At 38.4% G+C, this 14,945-nt stretch overlaps 2 protein-coding genes across 4 annotated transcripts in view; one reads left to right on the plus strand and one right to left on the minus strand.

Annotated features, from left to right (window-relative positions):
- The window catches only part of LOC106623764 (RNA-binding protein MEX3B), a 680,038-nt gene that overhangs the window by 20,239 nt on the left and 644,854 nt on the right, over positions 1-14,945 (minus strand). For all 3 annotated transcript variants that reach the window (XR_011397399.1, XR_011397398.1, XR_011397402.1), the window contains 2 exons: positions 4,113-4,200; positions 3,832-4,046 (listed from right to left, as the gene is read on the minus strand). The gene's annotated coding sequence lies outside the window, so the exon portion shown is untranslated. The remainder of the gene's footprint in view (positions 1-3,831; positions 4,047-4,112; positions 4,201-14,945) is intronic.
- LOC138858076 (uncharacterized) lies at positions 11,603-14,527 on the plus strand. The gene is made up of 3 exons (XM_070112542.1): positions 11,603-12,273; positions 13,629-14,044; positions 14,405-14,527. Exons 1-3 carry the CDS (start codon positions 11,607-11,609, stop codon positions 14,525-14,527), a joined length of 1,206 nt encoding a protein of 401 aa, XP_069968643.1. The 5' UTR covers positions 11,603-11,606.

Raw genomic sequence — 14,945 nt, forward strand, 5'->3', positions numbered from 1 at the left:
CTAAAGTTAGTATTAGTAAAAGAAATTTGTCAAGCAATTCATGTATATAAGTTATGGTGATATGCGAAATTCTCTGTCTACTATGATTGGCTTACATTGCGCTTAATAAGATATAGTTATCATTCAGCGCCGCCACAACAACAATAGCGAATGCAATCATAGCATAAAACCTGTTTTGGTTGGAGTATTATCAGGCAGTTATGCAGCAACAACACTGTGGTGTAGCATCTGGCGTCACTGGCGTCAACCGTAATGCGTACTTTTGGAAATCGGTTCACTCATTAACAATGAAGCTGAACTTGATGAGCATGATGAGCATAATAACAAAATAGCAATAGGCAGAATAAATTAGACGGCTAACAGAAGAAGTCGTGCATTAATTAACGTGCATTAAAATTAACTTTAACTTATATAACCAATACCAAATGTAAAACAAATGTTAATGATAAATATCGAAATTTAAGAAAGATTTACGAAAATGTTAAGATAATTGTATTGAAAATATATTTAAAAGAAAAATGCACTGTAACTATGTAAAAAACAATTAACTGCACAGTGGCCGATAGGACAAAAATAAAAAAACATGTTAAAAAAATAACGATAAAATAAACAAATTGTCTCTAAATCTGATGATTGGAAAATATCCCAGTTAGGTCCCCCCATAGGTTCATAAAATTTTACTTTATCGATCTGAAATTATAAAACAATCCTTGGTTAGAGATTCTGAAGAAGCTGCAGAGACAAGGATTAAAGATATTAACAGTTTTTGCTTACCAACATACACGGAAAAAGACGGCAGCGAAAACTTGCTTATAACCACAAAACAACGCTACTAAAGTCAACCATGGATTTGCTTGATAAGACAATATGAATATAATTCACAAAATTGTTGTTCGTTTTCTAATTATAATACATAAATGTTTTTCATGGTTTATTTTTCTGTTATCACGTCACTTATTTTTGAGTACCACCAATCAATACGAATATTCTTGAAAGTGTGTATATTATTATTAGTAAAACCATGCTCAGTTTCCCTTAAAATAAAAATATACAAATTTATCGATCCGTTACTGACTGTTACTTTGGGAGCAATAGGATATAGTCGTCCGATGTGCCTAACTTTTTTTAATACAATATATTTGTCATATTTTTATGGACTTTTGGTGAGAATATCAAATCGATATTTCATCTAAATGTATTTATGGCCGCGGCTTCCATACAAGTGAAATCACTGTGCAATGTTATTGAACTAAATACGAAGCATATATACATGTATAATCAATCCAAAAAACGAAACTGTCTATCATGTATTAATGTAATTCAAACAACTTTGCCATAGATGGAAATTATTTAATTAGATTTAAAAATTGCAATATTAAAATAATGGGAACCTTTTACAAACATAACAAACCTATAACAATTCAACTTATATCCAATCCGGTCAAGCTAATTAAAGTCAATATATTGTAATAAAATGCAGAATTAAGATATGAAGATAATAATTCTAAGACTATAAATTACAATTTAATAGCTTTAGTATCATTAGTCATAACTATCGGGTTTTCCAATAGGGATAATCAGAGGTGTTGTAGAATCCGAGAGTTGTCGGAATGAGAATTGAAACCGATATAAAAATGTAGTAGGTGTCATGAATTCAGATACTATTGGTTTGACGTTCGAAACAGAAATTGTATCGGTTTCGGGTGTCACGGAAACCAATCTTATCGGTTTTGTTATTAGAAACAAAGCAAGAGGATAGTCGCTAAAATATTTGAAATGTAAGTTAAGAAATTAATTTATATTAATATTACGATTTAATTTATCTTTATTTTTATAGAGGAAACATAAGAATAAAACACAAAATATAATAATTATTGAGTTTATTGAAAAAATCCAGATATTTAAGGAGGATTTACAAAGCGTAATAAACGTAATTTAACCCCAAAATGCGTCTTTGTTTAGTCGATAATGTGATATACACATGTAAAGTATGCATGTACATACATATATAAGCATACCAATACATGCAAGCCAAATTTCACATGCGATTCGCCTGGTGTATCAGTGGATTAATGTGATCTCTTAATATATTCATTTTATTTTTTTTTTTGCTTTTCTTTCTTCCAATAAAATAAAAGCTGAAATAACGAAACTCATTGTAAACTTTAGTAGACTTCATTCAGCATTTCAAATTTATCAAACGCTTCCAAATTTATTTATTTGCAAGTTTTGTCACATTAGTAAACAGCCGATTCGAATATTGGTTTTGCATATGTTCGAAAAGACGAAAATCCAATCAGATTCTGTGACACCATTGAAAATCAGAATTGGTTTGCAATTCTGACAACTACACAAATCTGTCTTGGATTCCAAAACACCCCTGAATATGATTTTTAAGTGTCGTTTCGGCCATTTTTAATATGTCAAGATCTGAAATTTTTTTGTCATTGTATTCAGTAAGGTATATAATTTTATCATGGAAAGATATACACAAGAACAACATTACATTTACATCTTTGGCAATAAACCAGACTCTCTTCTAGCTTTTGAAATCGATATTCGTGACATACGACTTGATTTAGTGGAAAAAGTACTCGAAATTTGGGTTAATCGAACTCGAATGATTTTATATTCAGAACTTTAATGTATCGATTGTACTTCACATTAAATAAAAAACAGTTTCCTTATCAATTCTTTTTTTTTAATCATATGATCCTTTTTGGAAAACCCTCTATTGTAATAATTTTCAAACTCAAAAATAAGAGGGAAGTTAATATTTAACAAGTTCCGACGCAGCATGTTAAACACCCAATTGACATTGTGAAAATGTAATAAATGTAAAAATATAGTTAGGTATGTATCTTATACGTAATGAAATATTAGATGATAACTGTACTATACCCATTCTACAAAATATACATGGAAAGTCGAAAACATTCGAAGGAAATAGTATTCTAATAAATGAATTGAAAAATGGAAATATAATTATAGATGGAACGCTCGAAAGTAATAATGAAATACGGATAGACACATACTAAATCCTGTTTGAAAATAATGTTAAAATCAAACAAGTTAATGCAGAACTCGCTTATGAACGTTTCATCTTAAATTGTTTTGTGTGCTATACTTTTAAGCGTTTTTCCAAAAACTCTTGTTTTCAAAGTCGGTCGCTCTCATAACTTCACAACTACTGCACCGATTTATATGAAATTTTTAACACTATTTCTTTATACAATTTACTGGAGAAATTTTTCTAATTTATTAATATTTTTCATTTTACAATAACAAATTAACTAATTTTTTCGCAAAACATCGAGTTTTTTCCTTAAAAGTGTTCCCAAAACGTACAATTTCATTTTGTGTTACCTTTTACGATAGTGTACCATTTATTTTAAATAATATATTTTAACTGTTTCATCAAAACTAATCAGAAAAATGCGAAGTTTTTCAAACGAATTAACCCTATTCCACCCTTAAGCAATCAATCCATGCAAAAGGATTCGAACAGATCGAAATACTTGCACTCCTAAACATAAATGTACAAACATACAGAAATTAAAGAAGTTTGTCCTTTCCTGTGAAAAACATCCTATCCAACCCATTTCTTTAACTATCATAATCATGATAACTATATTTACTACTACATTATTAAAGTAGTATACATATACAAGTAGTATATATTATATTATTAAAGAGTATAACTCAATACGAAATTAGAAGAGAACTTAGCAGAGTGTCGAGCTAAAGTATATTTTACAAATCATTTCATAGTGGAAGATTCGCATGAAATCTTATGTGGTCATATTACCTTGTATTAAGTCATGTACTTACTTATTTCATTATTATATTTTCCGTTATATCCGATCTGACTACTTTATTGCGCATATAAAGCTAGCGGAATGTTTAACTTAATGTTATTATATTATTATATAATTTCATTAAGATATACGAGTCATATCGATCATCATATACCATCATACGATTTCGGAAGTGCTTCGAGAATTGAAAAAGCGTTGACACAAGTGTATTATATCCGAGGTGGATTACTTTGAAGGGGACAAAATAGATATTGATGAATAAATAATTACTTTTCAAAAAAATTTAATGCTCACCTTTTCCTTTGAACACACCTCGTATGTCAAAATTATTGATATTTTCAATATAACAGTCAGTTGTAGTTCGGTTTCGTCAATTTGAAAACTGTAAAATATAGGTTTAATAAAAATGTTACAAATTAAATCGAACTGAATCGGCTAAGTAGTGCCTGAGATATAAAATATATGATTATTAATATTTTCTGTATCGTAGTAATCGCTAAATTTTATACAGTTATCGCACTTATATTAATTTTGCACATTTCTGCCTATCAACTTTCACGTCACATTTGACTTGCGTCCCATACCTGATGCTGACCCCATTCACCCGGACAATAGGTGGACGAACCGGCGACAATCTGCCCTTAAGCAGCATTATCACCGTTTCGTCCATCGATATGTCAACCCCCACACCTAAACCCCAATTATTTACAATTTCTAAAAATTGTCCTCCCGCCCGCTCTAACTCTAATCGCGATCGACCTTCAACCAGAAGGAGAAGGTCGTCCGCATACGCAGAGTTCATCATGAGGTTCCAAATATATCGACCGCAGATGGATCGCTGCGTGCAGCCACGGACCACTCCGATCTCCACACTCCCGTTCATTCCGGCTAGAAAGGCTTTTCTGTCCGAAAAGTAACTCCGCCAAAGAGTAATTTCCGGACAGCCAAGCTCTTCCAGTCGTTGCAACACTCGATCCCAGCTTAGGTAATCAAATGCTCACTTGAAGTCAACAAATATGCCAAGGACATACATCCTGATCTTATCAGGGGACTTCAGGAGAGAAACCAAGAGGTGATCCATCTTCGCGAATTTTGTGTCCGTCGCCACTTTCTCCCTCTCTAAAACAGAGGGAGTGCGGATAACCGCCCCACGACCCTTAATCGGTCTAACTTCGTGGATCCTCACAACGAGTGAAGGGTGCTGGGGACGCAGGCATCGGTGCCGACAGTGCCGGCATTGACCTGTTCGGCAGCGAGGAGTGTCTTCGCAACTTCCTCTAAGGGCGTCAACCTGATCGCGAAGATGGGCATTCTCGGTAATAACCGTCATCAGGAGTGCCTCGTACTTCGAGGCAAGCTCCATCAACCCCTTTGCAGTTCCCTCTTCAAAATTCGCGGCCCCGAAAACTAAGCCGCTAAGTTCCCCGTGATTCGTTTTACGGCAGCAACATGGCTAACCGCACAGCTCCCGACAACAACACCCTCCTTACGAGGGGCTTATCGGTTGCTCGCACCACCCTTGCCCGAACTCGCCTTGCTAGCGCCCAATTTTTTCGCGCCCACATTCACGCTCGCAACACCCTTCTCACCCTCGCCAGACTTTGCGGAGTGAACAGCCGCTTTTTCAGCGGTGTCAAAATTACCGCAAACACTACCACTACCGCTCTCGCCCTCTTTCCCGCACGATTTACCCGGAGACCACAAACGCGTCTTCCGCCGTGGCGGTGAAATAACCGGTGGTCCCGCAGCTTCATTGCCCGACGTCGTGTCCACCGTCACCATCGATAGCCCGGACTCCTTATTCCCAGCGGGGGATTTAACCTTCTTCCTCTGTGGTGGAGGCATTCTTGCCTTCGAGTGCTCTTTGGTAGGCTGATCCGCCGAGCTTACCACTGACGCAGATGACACTAATTCAACAAATGCCGAAAACAGCTGCTCACCCGGTACGCGCAACTGAACGCGCTGGAGAAGGTGTCTCTAGCGCAAACCCGCTCTATAACAGCGACGACCCAAGTGGATGATTAATGCGTTCTCGCTAGGGTACAGCCCACATCTCCAGCCAAAAGGCCTGGACAGAGGTCACCCAAATTGACCGCCGGACGGATCAATGTCCCCGTAACGGCCGCGAGTCGACCGATGTGGCGCTGGACCGAATCGATCCGTGAATTAAGCGCACACTGCTACGACCGTTTGTCTGCACACGATACACTCCTTCAGCACTGTACAGACGCAGGTACTTTTTGAGCAACCCTGCTCAGAAAGTGCTGAAACTCGCCAACTGAACGCCAGATGCCCAACACAACACTCCAAATGGGACCGTGTAAAGAATCCACCAACAACAGCAACGTGAATAACCACGTTGCGTAAGTACCTAAAGGTACACTACACTACAAATATACAATGTGTACTTACCGCCCAAAACACGTCCAAAAATATGCACATATGTAATACATATACATATGTACATACATACATACATATCATAGATACTTATATATAAGTGACATAGCATATCACTTATTAGGCATAAATACACAAAATCAAAATAAGCATATGTAAACATATCTATCAGCTAACACACATTGTAAAATATAAATACTAGAGATAAGAACATTTAGCAATAGAAATGCACTATCAATAACAACCAAATATAATAACAGAAACTAATAGTTTTATCTGTTAGTAAACAGATAACTATCGATACAGCTCAATAGTATAAATAGCACTAAGATTTATGTAAACTAGTCAGTCTTAAGAATATCAATAAAGAGCACACATTTCGGTGCAGCTCAAAAGTATATTTCTTCTACGCATATCGTGTGAACGATATTAACTCGGGGCTCAACCGAACCTTTTAGCCATCACTATCCATTGCGGAAAAGGATAGGAAAAAAGTGCTTAAAATTCAACAAAAAAAAAAAAAAAATCCTGAAAAATCGGAATAACATCATACTGGAATCGCGAAGAAAAGACAAGCGGCTTTCAATTCATCACGTGTATCGTTGGACATAAACTCCGATATGACAACACAGAAGAACGCAAGCCTAAGAGCACAAATCGCTGCTCTAACCACAACGCTCACCGAAACCCTACAAAGAGTGAATTTCTTCGCAACTCACCCAACACCTAACGTCACAGTCACCAACCAATACCAGGACTGTACACCAAACATTACCGACACATCACAAATTAACCTAGAAGTGTTTAAATCGTTACCAATATTTACAGGTGACACGAACTACTATAGGTCGTGGAGAAAACGTGCCTGGACACACATGGAGAACATCAAGGATTACGTTACTACACCCACATATTACACGGCACTCTCAATTCTACATTCAAAAACTCAAAGAGAGGCGGTCGATATTTTAACAAACCACGACACCAAGTTCAATTTTTATTCAATAATAAACCATCTTAATTACACCTATGCGGACCAGAGACCTCTGTATGTGTTGCTCGACAGAATGAAGAGATTAAAGCAGGGAAAAATGACCTTGGCAGAGTTCCATAGCGAAGTCAGCAAGTCACTTAATTTTGCACTCACTAAGGATGGACAGCTCAGAAAATCCCTCAGCTATGAAAGAATATGCGAATCAGGAAGCTGTACGGATATTCATTCTCGGTCTGAACAGCAAATATACCAGCGGCACCTTCTATAGCCACAATATCGCAAGTACGATATATCATGGCAATATGAACTCACAATTCGACGTTCCACAATACAATCAGCACAGACAACATAATACTTCACAGTATCAATAAACAAGCAGAAGACATCACGAGGAACCACAAAGGTACAAACCTAACGTGCAGGTGAGATACAATCAAACTGCACCCAGCCAACAACACCAACCAATGGATGTAGATTCATTACAGCAGTACATGAGATCCACAAATTACAACAGGAATCATCCCGCACCACAACCAAACAGCTATGACCTCCAAATAACCCATTTAGCGGGGATCCACAGAAAAGGGAAAGAAATCCTTCTTCTCGAAACTTACCACAGGAGGTACAACGTGTCAACCAAACATGCGACGAAGAACTAACATCGCTTGTACCAGAATATGAAAATGAGGAATACGAAACAGGCAGTGATTTTTTAGGCGCAGGAACGATTTGCTGTGTTTTCAACACCACTGCAGGGATACAGGCAAACTTATCAACATCCTAATCGATACCGGAGCAACGAACAATTATATTAGCACAAAGTTCAATATAGGTAAGCCAGTAAAAGTGAAAACCCTTCATGGTTACTCTATAACCAAATCAAAAAAAATTATTACATTATTACAGCATAATCTCACATTTTTTGAAACAGATGCATTAGAAGAATTTGATATGCTTCTGGGTGAACAGGGACTTAGAAAACTTAAAGCAGAGATCAACCTTTTTGAGTACGAGCCAAGAAAGAAAGTGAATCTTTGCAAAAAACTAATTATACGGTTAATAGTGAAAAATATAAGGCAGATTTCGAAGAAATTATGCAAAAAAATGAAAGCACAAATGAAGTGCTACCTTATACTACCGCGATACAGGCTACCATTAGGACGAACTCCGAAGATCCAATTGGACCAAGCAATATACGTACCCTATGTCAGATAGCGATTTCATTAACAAAGAAATTAACCAACTTTTAGAAAATGAAACAATTCAACCCAGCAAAAGTCTGTACAACTCTCCCATTTGGACAGTCGCTAAAAAAGGTACCGATGAACAAGGGAAACCTCAGTGCAGAATGGTTCTAGACTTTCAAAAGCTAAACGCTCAAACTATTACAGATAGATACTCCATACCTGATGTGGCTATGAGCATACAGAATTTAGGTAATGCAAAAGTATTTACAACTTTAGATTTAGAGTCTGGCTTCCATCAGATCCTTATTAAAGAATCTGACAGGGAAAAACCGCCTTTAGTGTAAATGGAGCTAAATACGAATTCCTTCGTATGCCGTTCGGACTAAAAAATGCTCCGTCAATTTTTCAAAGATGTGTAGATGATATTTTGAGACCATATATCGGCAAGTTCGCATACGTTTATATAGACGACGTTCTCATTTATTCTTCCTCTCCCGAAGAACATATCGAGCACATCCGCATAAAAATAAACGCGCTTCACCAGGCCAACATGAAGATCTCCAACGAGAAATCTCACTTTTTCCAGGACTCTGTAGAATATTTAGGTCATATAATTAAATATAACAGGATTACAGTTGATCCTTCAAAAATACAAACCATTAAAGATTTTCCTGTTCCCATAAAGCTTAAGGAACTCAGATCCTTTCTAGGCCTTGCGATTTATTATCGAAAATTCATACTGAATTTCCCAGTCATAGTCAAGCCACTTACTACGTTCCTCAGAGGAGATAACGGTGGCATATCCAAGAATCAAAGTGAAAAACTAAAAATCAGCTTAGACGAACGTGCACTAGCAGCATTCACCAAAATAAAAGAAGAACTACAAGCCCAGGTTGAACTCTTCCAACCAAATTTTAACCCTTCGAATTAACCACAGATGCTAGCAATTACGCTATAGGAGCCGTATTATCTCAAAATCAAAAAATTGTGAGTCAGTCAGATCAAAACTTCGTCGAAATATCTTCATAAAACATATTTTCTAACAGCCGACACACGCTTTTTTTTAACACAAAATCTGAATTACTAGACAGACTAAAAACTATAATTAGACCAAAGGTCACTAACTCACTTCATATAAACGAACAAATATTATTTTACGACGAAAACGAGATTATCAACACATTTCCGACTATATCAATTGTACTAGCGCAAAAATTGGTAGACGACATCACCGAAACCCAACAACAACAACGAATCATACAAGACACACACAGTCTTGCTCACAGAAACTACAAAAATAACGCACAGGAAATTTCGCTCACATACTACTGGCCAAACATACGAGACGCTTGTAAACAAGAAGTACAGCACTGCGAAATTTGTCTCACAAACAAGTATGAACGCCGACCAAATAAACAACCAATAAGTTCAGCACCAATACCGAACAAAGAGATCCTAAAACGCGTCTTCCGCCGTGGCGGAGAAATAACCGGTGGTCCCGCAGCTTCATCGCCCGACGTCGTGGAGAAGGTGTCTCTAGCGCAAACCCGCTCTATAACAGCGATGACCCAAGTGGACGATTAATGCGTTCTCGCTAGGGTACAGCGAAAAGGCCTGGACAGAGGTCACCCAAATTGACCGCCGGACGGATCAATGTCCCCGTAACGGCCGCGAGTCGACCGATGTGGCGCTGGACCGAATCGATCCGTGAATTAAACGCACACTGCTACGACCGTTTGTCTGCACACGATACACTCCTTCAGCACTCTACAATCGCAGGTACTTTTTGAGCATCCCTGCTCAGCAAGTGCTGAAACTGGCCAACTGAACGCCAGATGCCCAACACAACACTCCAAATGGGACCGTGTAAAGAATCCACCAACAACAGCAACGTGAATAACCACGTTGCGTAAGTACCTAAAGGTACACTACACAAGAAATATACAATGTGTACTTACCGCCCAAAACACGTCCAAAAATATGCACAAGAATGCACAAGCGCGCAAAAACGTGCACCTCGAAAATAACTCATGCGGTCACTAACCGTGCAAAAAGAGTACTCAACGCCGATCGTACCAACAAATCGCACTACCGCTATAAGTTCGCGAGTTAACGACATATCCGCACACCGCATACATATCTGCATACAATTTATGATCTCTACACTTCACAAACTTGTACACATTGTACATACATACATATGTACATACATACATACATATCATAGATACTTATATATAAGTGACATAGCATAACGCTTATTAGGCATAAATACACAAAATCAAAATAAGCATATGTAAACATATCTATCAGCTAACACACATTGTAAAATATAAATACTAGAGATAAGAACATATAGCAATAGAAATGCACTATCAATAACAACCCAAATATAATAACAGAAACTAATAGTTTTATCTGTTAGTAAACAGATAACTATCGATACAGCTCAATAGTATAAATAGCACTAAGATTTATGTAAACTAGTCAGTCTTAAGAATATCAATAAAGAGCACACATTTCGGTGCAGCTCAAAAGTATATTTCCTTCTACGCATATCGTGTGAACGATATTAACTCGGGGCTCAACCGAACCTTTTAGCCATCACTATCCATTGCGGAAAAGGATAGGAAAAAAGTGCTTAAAATTCAACAAAAAAAAAAAAAATCCTGAAAAATCGGAATAACATCATACTGGAATCGCGAAGAAAAGACAAGCGGCTTTCAATTCATCACGTGTATCGTTGGGCATAAACTCCGATATGACAACACAGAAGAACGCAAGCCTAAGAGCACAAATCGCTGCTCTAACCACAACGCTCACCGAAACCCTACAAAGAGTGAATTTCTTCGCAACTCACCCAACACCTAACGTCACAGTCACCAACCAATACCAGGACTGTACACCAAACAATACCGACACATCATAAATTAACCTAGAAGTGTTCAAATCGTTACCAATATTTACAGGTGACACGAACCACTATAGGTCGTGGAGAAAACGTGCCTGGACACACATGGCGAACATCTAGGATTACGTTACTACACCCACATATTACACGGCACTCTCAATTCTACATTCAAAACTCAAAGAGAGGCGGTCGATATTTTAATAAACCACGACACCAAGTTCAATTTTTATTCAATAATAAACCATCTTAATTACACCTATGCGGACCAGAGACCTTTGTATGTGTTGCTCGACAGAATGAAGAGATTAAAACAGGGAAAAATGACCTTGGCAGAGTTCCATAGCGAAGTCAGCAAGTCACTTAATTTTGCACTCACTAAGGCTGAGATGGACAGCTCAGAAAATCCCTCAGCTATGAAAGAATATGCGAACCAGGAAGCTGTACGGACATTCATTCTCGATCTGAACAGCAAATATACCAGCGGCACCCTCTATAGCCACAATATCGCAAGCACGATATATCATGACAATATGAACTCACAATTCGACGTTCCACAATACAATCAGCACAGACAACATAATACTTCACAGTATCAATACACAAGCAGAAGACATCACGAGGAACCACAAAGGTACAAACCTAACGTGCAGGTGCGATACAATCAAACTGCACCCAGCCAACAACACCAACCAATGGATGTAGATTCATTACAGCAGTACATGAGATCCACAAATTACAACAGGAATCATCCCGCACCACAACCAAACAGCTATGACCGCAAAACACAAGGACTACCTCCAAATAACCCATTTCGCGGGGATCCACAGAAAAGGGAAAGAAATCCTTCTTCTCGAAACTTACCACAGGAGGTACAACGTGTCAACCAAACATGCGACGAAGAACTAACATCTATTACAGATAGATACTCCATACCTGATGTGGCTATGACCATACAGAATTTAGGTAATGCAAAAGTATTTACAACTTTATATTTAGAGTCTGGCTTCCATCAGATCCTTATTAAAGAATCTGACAGGGAAAAACCGCCTTTAGTGTAAATGGAGCTAAATACGAATTCCTTCGTATGCCGTTCGGACTAAAAAATGCTCCGTCAATTTTTCAAAGATGTGTAGATGATATTTTGAGACCATATATCGGCAAGTTCGCATACGTTTATATAGACGACGTTCTCATTTATTCTTCCTCTCCCGAAGAACATATCGAGCACATCCGCATAATAATAAACGCGCTTCACCAGGCCAACATGAAGATCTCCAACGAGAAATCTCACTTTTTCCAGGACTCTGTAGAATATTTAGGTCATATAATTAAATATAACAGGATTACAGTTGATCCTTCAAAAATACAAACCATTAAAGATTTTCCTGTTCCCATAAAGCTTAAGGAACTCAGATCCTTTCTAGGCCTTGCGATTTATTATCGAAAATTCATACTGAATTTCCCAGCCATAGTCAAGCCACTTACTACGTTCCTCAGAGGAGATAACGGTGGCATATCCAAGAATCAAAGTGAAAAACTAAAAATCAGCTTAGACGAACGTTCACTAGCAGCATTATCAAAAAAAAAAGAAGAACTACAAGCCCAGGTTGAACTCTTCCAACCAAATTTTAACAAACCCCTTCGAATTAACCACAGATGCTAGCAATTACGCTATAGGAGCCGTATTATCTCAAAATCAAAACCCCATATCATTTACTTCACGAACGCTCAGCGAAACAGAACAGAATTACTCCACGAATGAGAAAAAGTTACTCGCAATTGTGTGGTCACTACAGTAACTACGTAATTACTTGTATGGTATAGCAGATTTAACATTTTACACTGACCATCTATCATTAATCTTCTCCATATCAGAAAAAAACCCCAAAATTAACAAGATGGAAAATTTCATTGAAGAATATGGTGCCAAACTCGTTTACAAACACGGACATCAGAACGTTGTCGCTGATGCACTTTTTCGCCAGCAAATAAACAACACTGTAAATTCTGATGACTCCCAATATTCAGCACAAAGCTCCCCAACACAAAATCTCAAACGAGTAAAGCAGCCAATAAACTCCTTTAGAAATCAAATTATTGTGAATCAGTCAGATCAAAACTTCGTCGAAATATCTTCATAAAACATATTTTCTAACAGCCGACACACGCTTTTTTTAACACAAAATCTGAATTACTAGACAGACTAAAAACTATAATTAGACCAAAGGTCACTAACTCACTTCATATAAACGAACAAATATTATTTTACGTCGAAAACGAGATTATCAACACATTTCCGACTATATCAATTGTACTAGCGCAAAAATTGGTAGACGACATCACCGAAACCCAACAACAACAACGAATCATACAAGACACACACAGTCGTGCTCACAGAAACTACAAAAATAACGCACAGGAAATTTCGCTCACATACTACTGGCCAAACATACGTGACGCTTGTAAAAAAGAAGTACAGGACTGCGAAATTTGTCTCACAAACAAGTATGAACGCCGACCAAATAAACAACCAATAAGTTCAGCACCAATACCGAACAAAGAGACCCTAAAACGCGTCTTCCGCCTTGGCGGAGAAATAACCGGTGGTCCCACAGCTTCATCGCCCGACGTCGTGTCCACCGTCACCATCGATGGCCCGGACTCCTCATTCCCAGCGGGGAATTTAACCTTCTTCCTCTGTGGTGGAGGCATTATTGCCTTCGAGTGCTCTTTGGTAGGCTGATCCGCCGAGCTCACCACTGACGCAGATGACACTAATTCAAAAAATGCCGAAAACAGCTGCTCACCAGGTACGCGCAACTGAACGCGCTGGAGAAGGTGTCTCTAGCGCAAACCCGCTCTATAACAGCGACGACCCAAGTGGACGATTAATGCGTTCTCGCTAGGGTACAGCCCACATCTCCAGCCAAAAAGCCTGGACAGAGGTCACCCAAATTGACCGCCGGACGGATCAATGTCCCCGTAACGGCCGCGAGTCGACCGATGTGGCGCTGGACCGAATCGATCCGTGAATTAAACGCACACTGCTACGACCGTTTGTCTGCACACGATACACTCCTTCAGCACTCTACAGACGCAGGTACTTTTTGAGCATCCCTGCTCAGCAAGTGCTGAAACTGGCCAACTGAACGCCAGATGCCCAACACAACACTCCAAATGGGACCGTGTAAAGAATCCACCAACAACAGCAACGTGAATAACCACGTTGCGTAAGTACCTAAAGGTACACTACACTACAAATATACAATGTGTACTTACCGCCCAAAACACGTCCAAAAATATGCACATATGTACATACATACATAGGTATGGCACATAGTTGGGTATGGCACATAGTTGAAGTGCACAAGTACGGACGTGTTTTGTGAGTGTCCCAACTTATGGAACATAAACAAAGTTTTACAAAAGTGTTTAAAGTCCGCAAGTGCGCGAAAAAACAGACTGCAAACGCAACTAGCAAACCGGCACTAAATTGAATCGACAGAAAAGTCGTACAAGCGGTAAGTGCTATTTCTATTTCAAAATATTTATTTATTGTCGGGCAAAGGTCCGCACAAAAGGGAATACGCAAAGAGCGCTCTCTCAGCTGCTCATATTGCCGTCTCCCTTTCTTA

This window comes from Bactrocera oleae, chromosome X (assembly GCF_042242935.1).
Source record: "Bactrocera oleae isolate idBacOlea1 chromosome X, idBacOlea1, whole genome shotgun sequence".
Lineage (NCBI taxonomy): Eukaryota > Metazoa > Arthropoda > Insecta > Diptera > Tephritidae > Bactrocera > Bactrocera oleae.

Excerpts from the sequence above, each read along its gene's own strand:
- LOC138858076 (XM_070112542.1), top strand. The coding sequence starts at position 11,607 with ATGAAGAGATTAAAACAGGGAAAAATGACCTTGGCAGAGTTCCATAGC. Across the intron at positions 12,274-13,628 it reads TATGACCATACAGAATTTAG|CGCAAAAATTGGTAGACGAC; the intron begins GTAATGCAAAAG and ends CAATTGTACTAG. Across the intron at positions 14,045-14,404 it reads TTGCCTTCGAGTGCTCTTTG|ACGCAGGTACTTTTTGAGCA; the intron begins GTAGGCTGATCC and ends AGCACTCTACAG.